Source organism: Micrasema longulum, unplaced genomic scaffold (genome assembly GCF_059751315.1).
Source record: "Micrasema longulum isolate JH-2025_06_02 unplaced genomic scaffold, ASM5975131v1 h1tg001265l, whole genome shotgun sequence".
Classification (NCBI taxonomy): Eukaryota; Metazoa; Arthropoda; class Insecta; order Trichoptera; family Brachycentridae; genus Micrasema; species Micrasema longulum.
Window position 1 is genome coordinate 191,640 of NW_028278452.1, and position 21,706 is coordinate 213,345.

The window sequence follows — 21,706 nt, forward strand, 5'->3', positions numbered from 1 at the left end:
TAAATTCATCATTGGGGCGTGGCGAGTGAATCCGAAACGTAATATTCGATGGGATAGATCGATGCATATTTAATATTCGCAAACCTGTAAACCTGCACTAATACGTGGGAAACTAGTTTTAAAGTAACTTATGGTCTTGCGGTACTTTATTATTATCATAGATAACTTATACAACGCCGTTTTCGTAACATTATTCTCCAAGGGCGCATTTGCAAAAAAATCGGATGGCAAGCGTTGTTCCAGTGTAGAGGTAGCTTTACACGCGGCAAAATACGTATTAGTAAACGTGTAGAGAGGAGAATTTCTAGCTAGCAGAGTTGCCACACACGCTGGACATGCACTGGCACGCGATCTATCTGTTTTTTAACACAGATCAAAGGGCGCTAGAACAGCTTTTAGTACGCTATGAAATACCGGAGAAGACGCGCGTGATTTTTTGTATGTTTTTGACGTACGTATATTGGCACGCACGATACTGAACAACTCGCCAACGTGTGAGCAGTTTAGCTATTTTGTTACACAAGAAAGTTTCATAACACCAAAAATAAAAGTAAATAAAAAATTCCGTTCCTAAAAACATTATTTATACAATATGCATGGCAGTCAAAATTTATAATAATCTTCCAAAAAAAAAAAAAAATTTTATCCCTTGTTTCATATATATTAAGGTTAATAAAGATTTTTTCTTATTACTAATAATACGCGCGCCAGCGTACTGTCCAATTTACTGGCCATCGTGTAGTAAAAGCGTTCCATAATTAATTTGAGGGCACAAATGTAAAAAAAAACCCGGCATCTTTAGTTTGAAAAGAGACTAATCGAAATGACAAAAAAAACGCCCGCTATTTTATATTGTAATGTACATATTTCAGTTTCCTATAGAAAAGTAAAAAATATACCTATATATTATACTTTTATCAATACCTATAATTATACGGTATGCAAAGTAGGTATGTAATATGAATTGATATGGCTTACCTTGGCCTCCAGTGTCTCGAGTTGGGCCATCCTTGGTGGAATGCCTGCGGCTGCGCACTGCAATAAACAATTCATTAATACGCATGTAAATCACAGCTTTTTCAATTAATAAAAGTGCCTATTATATCTTCGGGGTTTTTTGAAATTTAATGTTTATATTTTACAGAGAAAGACGTTTATACGGGCTGGTGAATCATATTTATATTATTGGCCAAAAAGTGCATTTCGACATGGAAAAAAGATATGTAAATCCTAATTTTTTATAAGAGTTTTTTTTCATCGATATATTATACTCACTCTAAACAATCACAATGAAAATTCAAGAGTTTTTACTGGACTAAACTCTTATGTGGTAGAAATTACGAAGTGTTTTATTTTAAATAAATTCAAAATGTCTTTCCACAAAGTAAATGCTTAAACAATAAATAATATAAAAATGCTAAAGCTTTAATTGGACGCAGTTATGCAGAAAGCAGCCAGTCCACAATTTTGAAAAAATGGGATATTGATGTTATCGGGTGCAGTAAGGTCAATTCTATGTTCTGCTAAAAATAACCAGACCACTTTCATACAAAATATTCTAATAATCATCTTCTGAAAATGGTGTCGATCACAAAAACGGCATTTATCGATTTGTAGAAAATACCCACGTTACTGGAAAAACTTATCATTTGTTACAGTCAAAAACATTCCTTCTGTTGTGTAGATTAAATTATTCACTCTTTTCACAAAAGAGCTATTATCGCAGTTTCACCCTTTTTATTGCTGGTTGCTTTCAGCATAACTACGTTTAATTGTGAATAATAATTATAATTTATACTAAGTGTCTTTAACAAGCACATATTTTATTTTTTATTTGTTTTCTTTCATATCATATTATTTTCTCTTTCTAAGCCGATTCGGAGTCATTCCATGTGGATCCGTGTACGAAAAGAGTTAACAAAAAACTATTTCTTGTCATATTTATTAGTTATTTAATTATTGTTGTATTTTTTTTATTTTTATAAGTGCAATGATGCCGAGTGTGCTTTTTTTGGTTTTTTATTTAAATACATGGAAATACTTTTATTGGCCTATTATTTTTGTTGGTTTGTAAACGTTGTATTTTTGTAGCAATAGCTGTTGTTTTCTTGAAACAAATACATAAATATATTATTATTTTTAAACTGCACTTAAACATATATGTGAATATTCCAATTATATGGGTTACAAAATTACAAAGGTTTTTATGTTCCAAAGTGTTCAACAAGTACATATATGTAAGTATGTATTTATATCTGAATTTAGAATGAAATTAAAATTTTAATTTTAAATTGTATTAATTTAGGCAAATTTAGCATACCTTTAGCTAGAATATTAAAATCAACTTTGCAGGACATGTTTAAGTAAATTTTTATGTAATAACATCTGGAACTCATTAATCAGTACAATTGGAGTTTTACTATAGTAAAAAATATTATTTTTTTACTCAACTTAATCTAACATAATAAACCTGACTTAATCCTAACCTAAACTCACCTTACGCAACCTAACCTAACACTGCGTCTTTTGGTTCAGTCGTTTCCAAATGTTCAACCTAGCTTTCAACCAGCCAACACGGTGAACGTTGAGCTATTTTAACCCATTCAATAAACGGCCTAGCTATTAAATTGAATGCCGGCGTTTAATGAACAGGCTATCCGTAAAATTAGGTGGCTGATTAAACGATTCTACGGTGATTTATATAATGCATATCCACAAAGTTGACTTCTTTCTTGTTTATTCAAAGTTAGTAAGAATTTTTATTCGTTTTTTAATGTATTTAAAATTAAAATTAATGCATAAGATGTTGTAGAATGTCACAGTAATCCGTGGAATAAAAGCTTTTAGTATAATCAATTCGATACAAAACGGCGTTTTGGATTAGTTTATTATTTACATAAATACATGAAATATTATGTAATTTTGTAAAATAAATGGGTACCGTGTTAATTTAACTAATCATAATTAAGGCGCTTAACTATTTACTTACGAAATATCATAAGTATAATGTTATCTAATGACACCGATAATATCTCCATAGACAAAGTACCAATATAATGTAATTTATTACAAATATTACGATAAATTTTATTATTTCACTGTGCCGAATTTTGAAAGCTGAGGTCAGTAAAAAATTGAGCGTGTGAATGCTAAAATGGCGTCCATTTCACGCACGAAATATTTGTATTTATAATTTGTAACATTGACATGATAAATTTATAACGTGTGGCTTTCGGAGCAGTCACGAACCAAAGGTCTCCTACGCAAATAATGCCTATCTGATTGTAATTGGAACAACATTACAATTTGTCGACGTGCCTAGAACACAATAAATAATTATTGTACTAAGTACAGCGATGAAGGTTATTATAGTTCTGTTATGGCAAATTATTGGGCATATAAATTGCAGCTGTCCCAAGCAGTTAATTTATTCAAAAGTTCGTTGGATACAAACTGGAGAATGGGATAATTTTAGTTTTCATATCTGTTACCTTAGACTATAAAACACGAGTACACTTTTTGTCGTTTTGAAGTCAAAAGTGCAGAAATTTTCGAAATAAGCTATTTTATACGTGAATAAAACACCCAAATAGACTTTTGTCATAAAAATGCTTTTTTAAGTTGAAATAAAAATCTGGAATCCATTTTATTTTGGTGCGAAAAACATCAGTAGTCCCAGATACGCTTTTTCAATATGTACTTTTACTATTGAAATTATCTCATTTGGTTCAAAAGTTGTCAAATTTTCGAAAACGCTCAATTACGAAATCTTGTTTCTTGAACATTTTATTTAATGCGACTACCGTGGTACTTAAGGTATGGAATTATTATTTACAACAGATTCAAGAATCTAGTTTGAAAAAAAATAACGTTCTTATAATTTACCAAAACATTTCCATTTTGGTGGTTATTTTCAACGATTTGTAAATAACTCACTATTAGAAAATGGAAATCATGTTGGGGTAAAGTGGGATTCAAACCTCGCACCTCTGATCCGTTAGTCCGCAACACTAACCACGGGACCACAACTTGATAATAATAGTGGATTGCAGGTTTTAATATTGTTGAATTCCCCAGCAAAAATACCATATTTTGATTTGAGAGTAAAGTGCAAACCACGTGAGTCGAGCTATTCGCTTCTATCCGTGGCTGTTTTATAGGTCCTATTTTACTTATTTTTTTTATTTGTGAAATCAACAGTTCTACATACATATTTATAGTAAACAAAAAGAAGAGAGGATAAGGAAGGGAAGGGAGATCAGTTACATAATACATTTTTAGTGTAAATTTTAAATCTGACAGAGTGATGTTTCTGTAATCTTTATCTTTAAATTTTGTATTGTATACTGAAAAAGTCCTACGAAAAAAGCATTTTTACTTATTGGTACATGAAACAGGTGGTACCGTCTACAAATCCTGGCTGGCACATGTATTGTTATTGAACTAAGTAGTTCTGTACAGTCAACTATTCCGGTCATAATTTTGTCAAGCTGTAGTTGGTCCGCCCACACTCTGCGGTATTGTAGAGAAGTGATTCCATGGTAGGGGGAGGCAGTGAGAGCTGATACATAAGAAATACCGGTTTTGTATTTTAGGTAATTTATAAATTTGTTTTGAATATTTTCTATTCTTGTTATATATATATGGCATACTGAGGACTCCATATCTGAGATGCGTATTCCAAATGGCTTCTGACAAACGTTTAATATAATGAAATTAGTTCCTTTGGATTATCAAAGTGTTTACTCATTCGAATTATGAAACCTAACATGTTCAATGCTTTGGAGGTAATTTTATTGATATGCGATTCAAAAAGTAGTTTTGAGTCTAAAACAATCCCAAGATCTTTCATTTATAGGATAGGAAATTGGATCTGGTTACTTCCAAACCATTTCGACACGTGGTGATTCCCATGTAAACCCAAAGTCATATAATCAAATATGTTTATACGCTTTTCCACTTTTTCCAGAAATGTATAAGTTCCATGAACGGAAAGAGTCTTCAGACAGCAGTAAGCGTTGAAATACTTCAGGCAGATGTATCTCACCCACATTAAGAAAGGTTTCAGCCCATCACGAAAAATCGACAGATGGAAGAATTGAAGAAATATAAACATTCCAACATAGGCGGGATTGTGAGTGTTACATAGTGTGGCTACTGAAACCAGCCAATGACAGGTCTTGAGCTTCGTAAATACCCCCTAGACTTCCAAATTTCCTGCTTAAAGATCTACATCTCTGTTGTAATGTATTAAACATAGTTTTGTTGTGTTGAATTGTACTGTATCGATGTAAATTGTTTTGAAAAGCTAAATTACGATTTACATTTTTGAAAAAATTAAAAACTAACCTTAAAATATCAGGACCAAACGGAGAACATTATTTTTTTAGGTTGAACAATTTAAGTACTACAGTTTTTGACTATTAGACAAAAAGTACCTATCATCAATATTTATCTGGATTTCTGTCATACGATTTATTATTCCAACACGTTATTTATCGACACATTTATGTGTAATATTATCGGAATTTTATACAACCTTAACACTAAATCTTTGAATTTATTGGGTGTCTCTAATCTTCAGCCGTAACAAACATGAAGTTTTTAATGGTTTGAAGATGTTTCAACCACCACCCACACGTAGGCGTCTCAACAATACGACAAAATACGGGGGAAGATAATAATAAAATATGAGCTCCTGGCTGGGGGGTCGAAATCCAGTTTGGAAAATCACCCACGCTCTCATCAATAAATAATTCTATATTCACAGGTGAAAGTTATGTCTCTTAATCAGAAAACATGATACTATTTAAACTAATGGTGTAATAATTAGAAAATAAACCTGGTAGCATGTTTTTACGAACAATAAAGTTTAGTGCTATCCGAAATTTTGGACAAATGTCTTGGATAAAACAAAATTTAATAATTGTCGTGTAAAACATCTCTAAAATACACGGAAAATAGTTAAAATAATTCAAAATTGTCCAAATATTTAACCCTTATCTTGGAAGAACGGAAATATATTTTTTACACGTTTGATGGTAAAAAGGTTTCAGAATCTTATACAAATATATTCTATTTTATTTTAATTGAATTTTATTAGAAATTGTGATGCAGTTAATAATAAAAAAATAGGGCAAAGCAGTTTTAACCGAATGCTGTTTTACTCGCGTTTTAGTTCATGAGAAAAAATCAATCAAATCGTCATGATAGTAGGACAGCGACGGATGTGCGAAAAATGCGTCATTGACTTTATTTTATATTTGATCTGAAAAGGTTATAAAGGCTTTATATTTCAGGTTTAAAAATATATGCATACATGTATATATGAATATATAACTTACCTAAGTATCAAATTATATGCTTTGGTAATTATCAGGTATGGCATAAAAAAACATTTAAACCGCTCTCATGTAAAGTTTAAGAAAATCACATGCGTCCTTGTTCTACGATCATGGCGATACACTTGTATGTATATCGATATCCTAAAGATACATTGCCAAGAAACGGGTAAATGCGCAGTTCACCGCATCATGGTTTATGTCCATGTATGTCTTTTAGTTATAAATAATTAAATCATTCTAGCTTAAAATTAGGCAAAATTTATAACATTTTAACCTTGCTTAAAACGTTCTTTGTAGATGTAGATTTAAAATACACGACTCTCCCCCTTCAACCTAGGAATTTTCCACCCCTCCCTACCGCTCTTTGACTATAGCAAATCTCACCGCGTACAGTCTTTACTGTCGTGCGGCAAAACAGTATGATGCAGGTGAAAACTTTCAAAGGAAGAAATGATTATGATTTGATTTTTTGACTGATAATTTGATGATTTGACCGGGCTTCGTCGTGACCGACATCGTCAGACTAGTCAGAGACTAAAGTTTAGTTTCCAAACCGAAACCCGGTAACTGGTGAAAATTATAATTAAAAGTGGAGTTTAACTAAACACGTATCTTTATTATTACAAAAAATATATACGTGCTATGGTGAATTAACCTAAGTTAAAGTAAGACGTGTAAAGTTATCATTAAATGTCCCCGGCTACCGCATCCGTCACACGTCGAGCTCTCTATTTCATCTGCCAGCAGTTCGTACGAACTATGCCCAGAACTCTCCACTTATACGTTTTGTTAGTGAATATAATTTGAACTTTCCCCTTATTGATCCATTTGATTGTAAAAAAATAACATTTAAAATGCGCGTCTTGAAACATACTTTTTGTCTTATACTTAGTTTCAATAATAAAGTCTTATTTTATCTAATCTTATTTTATTTTATTTTATCTCTAATTCTTAATATTTTTAACATATTTGTATTTTCGACACTTGACACTTGTGCAATATTTACACACATGTCCACTCTCATTCCAATATAACACCCACTCACCCACCCTCTCACTCACTTACACTCACATAAATACACTAGTATGTATTGTACGTGTATTTAATGTATTTCTGTGGATATCTGTCATTGGTTTTATTCTCTGTATATTTTATTTGTTTTATTTTTGTTACATATATTACTGTTGATATCCCCAACAAATAAAATAAAATAAAATAAACTGCTCCACGTTGTTATGAAATGATTGAATAAAGAAAATGAATGGACTCAGTCACGGTCGCTGATTGATAGGTGTGACAAACTGTATTTTCAATGCAGATTTCATGCTAATCTTTCTTGCAATATTATGTATCTACACATGTACGAGGTGTTTCTTCGCAAACTAGATTTAATAAGACCATAACAAAGAGAACCGTTCGGCGCGAAGGCCACGGAAGCATTGTTTTATATTCATAACCTCTAATAAAGCTCTTGGTCTGTGTAAAGCGAAGCAGGGGTCGACAAACGTTTTTGTCTAAGAGCTACAGTGTTCCACGAACTTTAGCGGACCTAAACCAAAGATAAAATATTTATGTTAAAGATGTTTTTTTTTGTGGGACTTTTTCAGTGTACAATACAAAATTTAAAGACATAGACTACACAAACATCACTGTGTCAGATTTAAAATTTATACTAAAAATGCATTATGTAACTAGACATTTATTTTATTTATTTATTTAGGGTTATTATTCCTATTTTGAAATAGATCAATCTCTTAATCTGTCTTCATTGGAGAGACGTAGAACTGAGATGGACCTTATATGCATTTTCAAAATACTTAATGCTATAAGTGATGTCCCATCTCTGTTGCAATCAATTTCTTTTCATGTTCCCAACCATGTCACCAGAAGTCAAAATCTGCTATTTATAAAATCTTCTAAAAGCAACTTTCATTTTTGTGCCCCAATGTCCAGAATGTATAGATTAGTCAATTCATCACACGACTTGGAATTCTTTGGGATATATCTTCCGGCTTTTCGTAGATCTCTTCGCGACTAAACAGTGTGGGGTGAAGTTGGATTGACATGGTTTAGCTCGAAGTCTTATGTCTTTCGTTTTTATGAATATATTGTATACCATTATTGTTTTGCCCTTTTTTGTCTTTGCTACATAGTTTTATGTTCTTTTTGTTCAGTTTCTTGCATTTATGTTTCTTCATGTAACTGTTGTAATTGGCTTAGGCCGTATATATAAAATAAATAAATAAATATGTATAATACTGTTTAACTTATTTCTTATTTGATGCACATCAGTTAAATTTGTATTAACTTCTACTTACTGAGCTTTTTATTAATTACTTACGTTCGAATTTTTGTGTCATAAATAATATAGATACATGAATTTTTTATATAAATTGCGATCTTACATGTTCAGTACTTGATACAACTGATAAAATTAAATATCTAGGTGTATATATAGACCAACACTTAAAAAGGAAAGACCATATTAGTGAACTAGTTGAACGAATTAGAAAATGTACATACATATTTATTAGATTAAGGAATATTTTAAAAATAAATAATTTAAAAATAGCTTATTACTCAATTGTACAATCTTTGTTACAATATGGTATTGTAGGGTGGGGTGGTTCATATGCCAATACATTAATCCCTCTTAAAATAGTACAAAGGTTAATTATTAAAGTAATTCTAAAGAAACCCTCAACATTCATTACGGAAAGTCTATATAAAATATTTAAGGTTCATACAGTAGAGACTCTTTATAAAATAAATTCTATTATACAAATTTATAAAGAAGATAAAATAATTTGAGATGAATCAGTCACTTAGATACCAACATAATATTAAAATTCCTAAATTCCACACAAGTCATGGTCAAAATAGCTTTGTCTTTAAAGGTGTAAAAAATTATAATAATCTTTCCAATAAACTAAAAACTATTAAAAATAATATATCAATGAATAAATTTAAAGTAAATCTAAGGGATTTTTTTGAACACGTGTAAAAACTACATAAAATTTTTATTAGTATGAATGTATTGTTGTTTTAAGATTTTTCTTTATATATCCTTGTTAAGTAAATAACAGCATTTATCGATACTATTCCTGGCCGATTACCTTTCTTTCCCATCCTTCCCTTGACCCATCCTTATGGTACCTACCTAACATCAAGATAAAAGATATTCAAAATTAAAAGTTTTGGATTCGTCGCGCGTCGTGGAAAACATTGTTACATTTTATAGTTCATTTTGTCATCTAGTGCCCGAAATTGAAGAACATTCACACATATTAAAGGTAGGTATCCATTCCATGTTCCTATCCTTTCCTCAAATATTTCCCGATCACAAAACTAAATGAAATTCGTTTTTTATTTACAGTCCGCCTTTTCGTCAACATGTTTTTTTTTTTTCCTCATGTACTCGTATTTAAAATTATGTAAACTCTTATAAATAAACAACTACGGCAGAGTAAGTCACTCTCCAAGCACAAGAGTTAGTCCCTTTTTTTGAAGAGTTACAGTGATAACATTTACTAGATGTGTAAAAGTAGATATGTATAGAATTTTTAACAAACATTTACCTTTGATGAAATTTATTAATTTAAAAAAAAAAAATTAAAAATTAAGTACATGCACTTTAATTATTCTGCCCTTGTAAAATTTATTGTTTTTTTAAAGCGTAATTCTTTTTTGCAAATTTTTCACAGTTCCAATTTAATCAATCAGAAAATCTCTTCGCATTCACCAGATGAATCAAATAAACATTAAATATCTTTTCATTCCTTTGTCCTTTTAATTGATTTACCCGGCCCGGATAAAGACAATGCAACATAGGACACAGATAAGGGTTGGAAGATGAAAAAATAACGGGAGTAGGTTATTCCCAGCCGGTCCTGGTCCGCGGGTCGTAGTTTATAGACCCCTGGATAAATGCAATTTATTGAGAACCTTCCGATGTACAAATTACAGGACTGCAGACTGTAATGATAGACAGGTAGAGGAATTTCTCGAATTAATTAATGATTAGCTTTGGATAACAATGGGCATACACATATGATCCGTAGATCGGAAATCGTGTAAGAATCTTCGATACTATTCAACCAATTATCTGTATTATGTAAAAAATGTGTTCGTGGTCTAAAATATTTATGAAAATCAAAAGAAATACTCGTTTTATCTTATTTCTTAGCATTTTTATGCAGGATTCTCCCACGCGAGATTTTTTAGTACCAAGAAAAATTGAAATGATTTCTAAAATGCATATTTTTTCATTGCCGACATCATGATTTTGTGTTTTCAATTAATACACCGAAATAAGAGAACCAGTAGAGAAGTACATATTACATATTTATGGCACAGAACGTCCAGGTTTAAAAAAAACTCTTGAAAAACAAGTATTTGCGTTTTTAAAATAACCTACAAATTTCGATTTTGGAGCCATTTTTACCAGTCGAAAATAACTTAAAATAACAAAAAAATTGTACTAATCAAGTTGCTGAAACCAATGGATCAAAAATCATACATAAATCAATCAAAGGTCATATGTAAAAATCACTCTCATTTAGAAAAATGGCGATGCCACAAAATTAAATCTTATACTGGGCAGTAACAAATATTATGATATGGGAAAAAACATTAATTAGTTAATTTTTTTCATCAAATTTCAAACTTACATGTTAAACAATCTATAAATTAAATACGAATATCAAGTCCTACATCAAGAGTGAAAATAAATAAATTTAAAAAACATGTATTTTATGAAAATGCATAGATATTTATTTTTCATAATATTAATTGAAGACAAGAGTGGACAAAAGTATTACTTAACAAAAAAATATCTGGGGTTAAAGCTTTTAACGCCAGTTCGATTAAATAGGTGTGATTTTTTTTACGGTCACTGTTGTCAATATGTTTTGTTTTTGGGTGATACCGTGTGTGTTGGATTTGTTCCGACGTTTCAACTATCATTGCGGGAGCCATCTTCAGGGTAAATGGTAAAAGATGCCTCCTGCAATGGTAGCCGAAACGTCGGAACAAACCCAACACACATAGTATCACCCAAAAAAGAAACATATTGATGCCAGGTAGATTATTTATTTATTATTCTTTTACAATTGGACGTAGTTATGCAGAAAGCGTCCAACCCTCAAACTGCTAAAAAACAGTAATGGCGGCTTTATGTGCTGAAAATGTCCAAGCTCAAAGTGTTATACTTTTTTGCCAATTAACAAAATTTCTAACCCACATCACGGCTATCACTGTTATATTTAATTTAAAAACGTCCAAGTGGTCTGACTGTTTTCTACAGCTCTTTTTAAAAAAAAAATGTATGGCAGTTGGAACTTGGACCTTTTCAGCATATAAAGAAATTGTAGTATGCTATCGAAATCGGCATTAAACTCATTTTGAGGGTTGGAGTCTTTATGCATAACTACGTCAAATTTATGTATGACTTTTTTAATTAAATGATTATTGATAACTAATGATAACTGGGGTGTCCCGTGCCGAGTGGACATTTTATATAATTTTAAAACATGCCTTATTATTTTTATTTTATTTTATTAGGTAAACAAACAGTATGTACACAAAAATTGCCAATTACTTTGTATATTAGTGTAAGACACTCATGCACACACCAAATTTTTTTTTTACACTTTATACAATAATTTAAATTATGTTCAATATAATAAATGTAAAAGAAACTAAATGAAAAAATATGTATAAAATAATAAAGTTAAATATCTGCTTCTCTCAAAATGTATATAATTGTTTATCTAAATTTACATACATTGTCACAAAAAATATTAGCCTCGCTAAATATATTGTTATATTGGTCGCATATTCTAGGTATTGTTGATTGTTTAAAATAGTTTGTTGACGCGTTTTCTGTGTAAAACAGATTTTGTCTTATCGGTCTAGATGGCACACGGAATGGAAGTCTTTCAAGTAGTAATTAAAAGTAATTCAATCATACTATCAATTACTTATAAAACATAATAAAAACACATAAAACTCAAACAATATTTCTACCTATTTGGCTAGATCCACTCATCAATCCGTGCGCATTCCACTTTCATTATCCATTTCTTAATGGCGATTTTATAATATTGATAAAATAACACCTTCATTTGCTCTCAAAATTGGTTTTCTGCTTCTTTATGATGATTTAGTTGGCGTTATGTGAAAGGGCTTTACATACAATTTTCATTTGTCTAAAAAAGTACATTTTAAATAAATTGCGACAACGCCAACATACGCTCATGTTTTCAATTATAAATGCTTGGATATTTATTTTTAGCTAAATGGTACGTAACGTTACTTGCAAAGTTAATTAAATAAACACATTAAGTTATTTGTTGGGAGCATAAAACCGTGGGATTACTATTGTTTCTTAAAAACGCGGGTTTTCTATAGAATTTTACATAATATATACATAAATATAGAATTAAATTAAAGAGAGCGTTTAGTTGAAAATGTGAAATTAAATGACGTAAAAAAATTGAGGGAAAACATTTTTGAGAAAGGAATATAGATAACCTATACTATGGTATTTATGACCCGTCATTGGCTGATTCAAGTGGCCACTTTTCACACTGTAACATTTACCATTCTGCCTATGTTTAAACATCCACCATTTTATTAACTCTTGTATCTGTTGACTATTGTGAAGTAAGAACTGAAACCTTTATTGATGTGAGTCAAATGTTTTTTTTTATGCGTTTTAATCTTAGAGTCTAACGTAATAGAGTCGCCCATATGGAGAAAACCGATTCTATGATTATCGACCACGAAGTTAGCTGCAGATTTTTTTTTTTTAATAAATTGAAAACATATTATACATATTTTTTTATAATATTCCCAAGGAGTTTTAAAAAAAAACTCATTTACTCACATACAGATAACAATATTTATTTAAAGACGTTTTTACAGGTCAACAGTTTTTACAGTTTTTACGTTTTTACAGATTACAGCTATACAACGAGCCGTTTGTACTTGGGTTGAAAATTGCCAGCGCTAACCGAAACCGTCTCTCACACGTTTGTCGTTAAACTAAAAACCAAACTAAAACATTGGAACACTTTCGTTCTATGCAATAGAGCTTAAAGGCTTCTCTAGAGAATGATTACTATGAGGTTTTAACACTTTTTCGATGCGGACTCCTTAGGGTATATTGTCGACAACAATCTATCACCGTTAAACTTTTAGTTTCAAATTTGACAATTTGAAATTTTCAAAAAGGAAGATTAAATGTTTAGTAAAATTGACTTTTTTTAAAAAACATTTAGGTAAAATTTTCATTGATTTACTTAAGTGTGTGGCTGTGATGTCACACTAGTCTATATAAGATACAACACTTGATATATCTATTTTTTTTGTTGAAGTTGTATTTTTTGAAACCAACTAATGGATATTTTCACACCGGGTATGGAAAGTAAAATTTGTATCAATATGCAGGATTTTTAATTTTTTTTTAATATCCTTGCGATGCGAAGAATGAATGTGACGCCAATACAGCAATAAATATGTATAAGAGAGCGCACGAAGATGAAACTGAAAGGAAGACAGAGACGCTTTTTTGTGGCCGGAGTTTGTGTAAAAGAGATTAAGTCGGTTATTCGCAGTGAGCGGGGGTGCACGCATGTAAGATGGCCGGTGTGTTTTTAATTTATTGTGCTATAAACAGGGCTAAATCGCATTGTTATTTTAACAAATTATGGAAAGGGAATTATTTAAAAGTATGTCTATGTTTTTTTGATTTTCAAATGTCTGAAGGTAATTTACATACAAATACAGTAATTTATATTTTTGTTTTTCTTTAGCTTTTTTATTTTTATTTTCTATTGAATATGTTTTGTAACTTGCATTATGAGAACATTTTTTAAATTTTATTGGTAGGTTGGAACAAATTTCCATTTGGCAATAAGCCCGTCAATGTACAATGAGGAACTTTAGCCCTACGGGAAATTGGATACAAAAAAAGTTTTCTTGCGCGGGGTAAAAATTAGATCATTAAATTGTTTCGCAAAGTTTCTTGAAAATGTACGGAAAAAATAATAATAAATATTTTAATAAAAACGCACTACTTTGAATGACGTCACTGGTTCATATGAATCAACCTATGATCTGAGAGGTATGGAAGACTTCCGGTCTGCTTGTCGTTTCTGGCCCAATTGGAAGATCTGAATGAGAATAAGCGGAAATGAACCTTTACACGACTTTACACGCGGAGTTATTTCAAAAATTCAAAACTTTTAAAAACCGTAGTGCTGATAATGCGATATATAATAATTGAAAAAAAGTTAGTTTAATAGTCTATTTACAAATAAAACCACTGAACTTCCTCATTAACATTATTTACAAAAAGTTGAATATTTTTACTTTTTAAAATTAAATTCAGAATATTCCGTCATTTACCTGTGGTAACATGTTGTTACATCACCGCACGCAAAGGAATTTTCAACCACAGCCTTTTCGGAGTAACAAAAAAATATGATATTACCGTGCACATAAAAAACACGTTTTGATCTCTCTCCTCTAAAGCGGTCAAATTAGAATTACGCGGTGATGAATTGTCGTCGATGATCTCTAAAGCGGACTCTGTCTGCTCATGATATTTAAAGATTTCTCCTATTGCACCATATTTTGAATGCTTTAATCCTCTTTTTAGTAGCTTGAAAGTCCAGCTTTTGACGCTGTGTGCGCACTCAAAAGATACATCGCACAATTCGCATTCTCGAATTGAGGTTGTAGACACTATGACTAAAGAGGTCACGCAATTTAAAAAAGCAGTTTCTGTCACCTCTATTCTGACTTCATAAAATCTAGCCGAGATCCCAAATATTTATTTATTCATTATGAATTAAATTATGAAAAATCTGTGTGTCTTCCAATAAAGAATATTGTTTGACTGTAAAGGAACAAGTGAAACATGTTATTACATTAATTTCATTGTATAAACAATAAAATTGCGGGCAGCCGAGTCGTTTGTGGTCAAAGAAACTCCCATAGAATGTTTCGACACCGCAGGAAGGCAGTATCGTTAAGTGCGGGTAATCTACTTAGTACTAATGTTTAGTAATTATACCTTCGTCAAATAAACTTAATAACGAGAAAATACATCGAAGGTATACTTTAAATTTTAAACGATCGTTTATATACTCAGTTAAAATATCTTGGAAATTAAAGGGGAAATAAAAAAATGTTTTTTTATAGTTTTAAATGCATTCAAATATCTCTTGGAAGAACACATAAATTTATAATGTTTCTTGGTGTGTTATTTTATCAGTGTTCGGGAGAATACAGTTCTGTTTGTAAATTAGAACCAGAACCTCAGTGACGAGTCTTTACTTTTTTCGAGATTTGATGCGATGGCTACTCTCAGGTAAAAATCCTGAAAAAGGAAATCCAGCGGTGAAAACAAGAAGTTGTTTCTTTTTTGGTGTGGCATTTCGTTTTTTTTTCTTTTGTACTTTTTACCTAAAAATATGTGCATAACTTATTTTTAAATTGTATCAGTTTGTAAAACATATTATATCTGATATGCAAGCTTTATCTCTCTATTAAAAAACAGATGTTGTTTTTTATTAATTAGGTTTTTTCATTGATGTATTTTGATATTTTGTTTAGTTCAAATTTTTGACCAGTCTATTTTTGTTTGACTGGCAGACGTCGCTATTTGCAATAAGTCTTTAAAATAAAATAAGTAAATAAGTATTTAATTTTAAAAAAAAAATTAAAAAGAGGAATATTTTTTCCTCGCTGTGTAGTAGTTGGCACATTCGCTTTACATGTTCAAAGTTCTGTGTTAGATTCCGGTGAGCCTGATTCGGAAACAGACGCACCTTTCTCACTGAAATTATTGTATTTTTATTATACTGTAGGGCCTAAAACTCTTGTTTTTTTACTTTTGTGTTGCTTGTGACCGCGACCCCCAGCAAGGCTTTACGACCCCTTGGGTAAAAAACACAGTATTAGAGTATTAAGCTAGTAATACTCTGGGTTCCTTAATAACAATATAAGAAAGCACCAATTTGAGTTGCAATGTTTAGATTTGAATTAAAAATAAGTTGACAGTTTTATTGCTGCAGAAGTTAGCGGACCCAACCGACGTTTTTCTGCCCGAACGCTGGCTTGTCTGCTTTTAGTTTGGGAAAAGACTTTTAATCAATAAGTATGTACCTGGGTACTTGTTTATGATTAAATTTCAAAACTAAAAATCATTAATATTCAAATATTGAATTTAAGAGGTACCTAGGTACTTGTTTATGGTTGGATTCCAAAACATTAATAAATTAAAATAATTAATTTTCAAATATAGAATTATTTTTGCAAATGTCAAACTCGGCTCTTCTCACCAGCAGGGGTGCACTTTATTCATAAATCCGATTTTCAAAAATGTAATGAATGTCAGTTAATATTATTTTAGTATTACCAAAAATCCAGTAAAAATAAATAGATGAGAAGAAATTATAAAGAATGAAGGTCGATGAAAGAAAGTTTATGAGCCTATCTTTTTTTTTTAAATTTTAATATCTACGAACACGCGTAGCGCAGAGATCTACAAACCGGACGTAATATGGAATTGTGTAAATAAACTTGTTTATTTACACAATTCAATATTTATTAGTGACAGACCGAAACAAGATTTTCAGCCGAAACCGAAACTCAACCCGAATTTCGGCTTCTGTTCTAGTTTCGCTAAAACTGATTATAAACTTATTTAAATAAGTTGAAAGTCCCTTTTACAAGCCAAAAATAAGGCGATTTTATTGGTAAACCTTACGAGTTCATAAAAATAAATATTAAATAAAATACACAATTTTAAAAAAAGGCATACATTACATGAGTAAATTTGTTTATTTTTAGCACTCTTCGGTTTGTTGATTATTATTTTTTTCACCACAACAGGCCAGAAGGCTCAATTACAGTGGTGAATTACGGCACAAAAAACCTCAAGACTCAAAAATAAAACTCAAGACCTCTTGCATGAACGGCAAAAGCACTGACTATTACACCACGAGGCCGGCTGACCGAGGTAGTACTGAGCGATTACAAGGCCAACTCTCAATATGTTTTCTCAGAAAGATAGTAAAATAGATGGAAAAAATATAATATCTGAATAGTTTTTTTACAGTGGTAACTTTCTAACGCCTAGATACTCTTATGTGTTAATATTACAGAACCTAGTGGCATTATTTTTGCATCTAGGCGTTCGTTTTATTAAACTGACAGTTATGTCGGAATTCACTTCGACTTTAAAATTTACTTATTTGTCTCTCATATTTTTAATAGACTTTTAAGAAAAAAAGTGCCAACCTCGAAACGATTAAAAACTTTGATAAATCATAATTAAAGGAAAAAATGCTCGGTGGAACAAAATTTACACTTTTATTGCGTAGATAAACAAACCGAGGGGTTCTAGACCCGTCGGTATACACCGATGACTTACATCAAAACTTGAGGTGGGGGATCGGTAGTATATCTTTGTAGTCGGTCGGGATACTTTTATCTTCAACTATGATGTTTTACTGAAGCTATGTCATTTTAGAGCGTAGATATGTGTGCCGTGACGTACGCTTCCCCTTGTTTCATATCGATGTACCTACCCAAAACTTGAAGGTGGGGGGTCGGTAGTATATCTTTATAATCGCTAGAGGGAATCTATCTTTAACTTTACCGTCAAGGTGAAGGTATGACGTCTTTATCTTCCCATCATAATCGAGACCCCGATCACCATCGATATTTCCTACTCGATAAAAAAGCGCTTTTGGTGATTACGAAATTAATTAAAACTTTTTCTTATTTCCTCCCAATTACTAAAGAATCAGGTTTATTAATTTCAGCTTGTCGTTCTTTCTAGGTTAATGGAGTATCGCGGAAACCCAAAGTATAGTTATTATGTTTTTGTTAGTTGTTCTGCACTACAATATGATATTAACTTCTCATGCAATCCAGTTTCGAGTTTTTCTAAAGAAGGTCAGCATGGATCGTGATGAGAAAAGTGAAAATGGTAAGCTACTCGTATCAATAAAATCGATCAATAAAAACCTGAAATAAATTAATACAGCCTACCGTTACGTGTGGACGGAAACCTGCGCCATTTTATGTATGTATACAATTGCAGATTTTATTACATAACTGAAATGCGCGCCAACTTTTTATTAACTCTTGTGTGGCTGTGATGTCACACTAGTCGACATAGGACACAAGACATAAAATATCACTTTTATTTTTTTAAATGATGAATTCGTATTTTTTACAATCTTTAAATATACATTTTCACACCTGATTTAGAAAGTAAGATTACTATGCTTATAATAGAAAAAATATTTATCCTTGCTACGCGAAGAATTAGTGTCCGCTAATTCAGCAACACATCTATACATATACCTTATACAAGAGAGAGCACAAAGATAGAAGTCATAACAAGAAAGACAGAGACGCTGTTCTTTTTATTTTCCAGCGTTGATATGAAGGATGCAAGATATGAAGGATGAATGTCAAAAATAAAAGTTTCCAGATATAACGTTTTTTAGTTTTCAATAATAATAATAATAATCACGGTTTATTAACGAAAATTAACATTTTTTTCATCTACTACATACACACTTATGTAATAGATTTCTCTAGATCATGTCTAGTCTGCCTAACTAGGTACAATCTGTTTTAAGGCAGACATTTTTTTGCGAAATAAACAATAACATTACTACCTACTAGTTAATTTATTGTACAGTTATAAAATATTAATTTATACCATTTATAATTTAATAATGTTTTAAGTAAATTTAACTGACATCCATCCTTTATCCCCTGTGTGCTTTTTTTCTTCTTGTTCACGTATCTTGGAAAGTACAGCCTTAATGTAAAATTTTATTCAACAAAAATGTAGGCCATTTGATCTGCCGTCAGTTGCCATAATTTATTTGAAACACATAAAAATTGACATCCATCCTTTATATCCAATACCCTTCAAATGAAATCGATATTATCGATCGACGATATACGAGTATGTAGATATGTATGTATATACATTTCCTTAGTAAATATTTATGAATATATTTTTTGTTTCTTGCACCACAACAGGCCAGAATATCAAATTACAGTAATGAACTACAGCACAGAACATCCTGGCTTGAAAGAAATCAAGTGTTTTCACTGGGAATCGCACCCAGAATCATCCGTGCGTGGGTCAAGCGTCTTACCCACTGCATCATGGAGGTCACCAGCATTTGTTAACTACACACTCCGATGGCCAATTTATTGAATCTGATCGATGTTTTGTTACTTTTATTAGTTTTATTTTTTATGTTTTTCAATAAAAATATGTGGTGACTTATAACTAATAATAAATTGGATTGAATTGACGAATAAACGATATATTTGTTTAGTTTTTTATTGTGAAAATCACACGCCGTCTTTATAATGTCTGCATAAAACCCATTTCCCTCTACGAATGCAAATTGTGGCACCTCACTAGGGCCAGAAATAAAATATGAGAAGCTCATAGCTTTCAAGAAAAAATACTCCAGTCTGGATACATAAAACTACGTAGTTTTTATGTATCCAGACGAGCTAATAAATATAAACAGACTGAATAAAAAAAACTTTGAAAAACGCGCACTGATATCGATTGTTAATTAGATTTTTATCGGCGTTAATTTCAAAGAAATATGTTGGATGTATTTGATGTCTGCAATTATGCTGATTACACTTTTTTATCGTGAACGCCTTATGTGGAAAGACTAATAGGCTATCGATAGAAGCCGCATGAGATGATATTACAAAATAACGATCTTCATTTCGTCTGTAACGTGCGACCGACAAGTCCCTTTCATTATTTAATAACGATAACAGGCATGTAATAAGCACGTTAGTGATTCAGTAAATGTAAGATTATATTAAAAATAAAAAGCTTAGTCGAAATTTTCTATTGCAATATATATTCAGTATTGGGCGAATTAATGTGAACATTTAACAATTCTTTATTTTTTAAAGTTAGCTTCACTACTACAAGATAATTTTGATAGTTATTTATATAAAAATCATATAACGTGTAATTTTGCATTAAATTATTGTTAACACTTTGTATCCCGGAGCCGTGTAAACACGTGATTATATAACCACGCGTTGTGTCCCGGTCCCGTATTTTCCAGTGATTTACGAGCTGTTCAAAAAAGTGGATTTTATTGACATCTAGTGACTTTTATTAGTATTTTTTCGCTGCTGATAAACAACGTGAAAACACGGGACCAGGACACAACGCGTGGTTATTATAATCACGTGTTTACACGGCTCCGGAATACAAAGCACAAAAAAAGGAGTGAGACGCCGTAGGTATATGTGCGAACATTGCAATGTGGCTTTCCATAAAGGCCAATGTTCTCAAAGCTATCATACAAAAATGACTTATTGAATTGTTTCAAATAATTATGAGAAGTAAGGATTGACTTAACTTAGTATTTTCATAATTATGACACGTTTAAGAAACCTTTCACAAAGCAGGAAATTTCACAAAAATGTGCTGGGCACAGGATAAATTCTATGTGTATTCGGCCGGTACTCAAAGTATTAATGTCAGTAGTTTTGCCTGTTATATTGACCGAGTTATACGCATTTTTGTGAAAAAATTTTTTTTTGTTTGTTTAAGTAACTGGAAAGAGTCAATACTTATTATATCAGCACGATTCAGTACCATGTGATGTTTCTAAGCTATTGAAATATTTCAAGAACAATGCATATATATATATTTTTAATCAAACTCCCTTCCCCCAGAGTCCTTGGGGCTGACCGTTGGCACGGCTTGAGATTCTGAACTTGTTTTACTCACCTGGGGGTAACCTAGTTTTAAAATGCAAGTTCATTTCGTTTTGTTTGGAGGTTTTTGGCATTAAAACACCACGGAGGTTTTTGGCATTAAATATGGAATTCTACAAAATAAACACCACGCTTGTCGGGGGAGGTTGATGAGGTTTGGTTCACGGGAGGTATTTTATTTCCCTCCTACCCTGCATATCTGCCAAGTATTCCCTGATCCACCCTCTTTCTATCTAAATTAAAAATTTCAGATGTCTTAAGTGTTTGCAGGTACTAAGGCTTAATATATCCCTCCTGACCCACATTTATATATCCCTCCTGATCCCAATAGTTTAGATAAATTTTAAGATATTTAATTGCAGAAAAATCCACTTTTTGAAATATAAACCTTGTATATTATAAGCAAGGTAAATAATAAAGCAACTCCCATATAAAAATAAATTAAAAAAAGGTACTAAGGCCATCGGTCAATATGATAAACGATTATCATTCCATCATTTGATTTTTAATTTGAATTGATGTAAGAATATATTAAAATGAGCAAATAAAAC

At 31.4% G+C, this 21,706-nt stretch overlaps 1 protein-coding gene across 1 annotated transcript in view; it reads right to left on the reverse strand.

Annotated features, from left to right (window-relative positions):
- Positions 1-21,706, reverse strand: part of sprt (PDZ domain-containing protein sprite) — a 156,484-nt gene that overhangs the window by 61,760 nt on the left and 73,018 nt on the right. Inside the window, exon 4 of the mRNA XM_088234664.1 lies at positions 979-1,035. Coding sequence (XP_088090790.1) covers positions 979-1,035 — 57 coding nt within the window. The remainder of the gene's footprint in view (positions 1-978; positions 1,036-21,706) is intronic.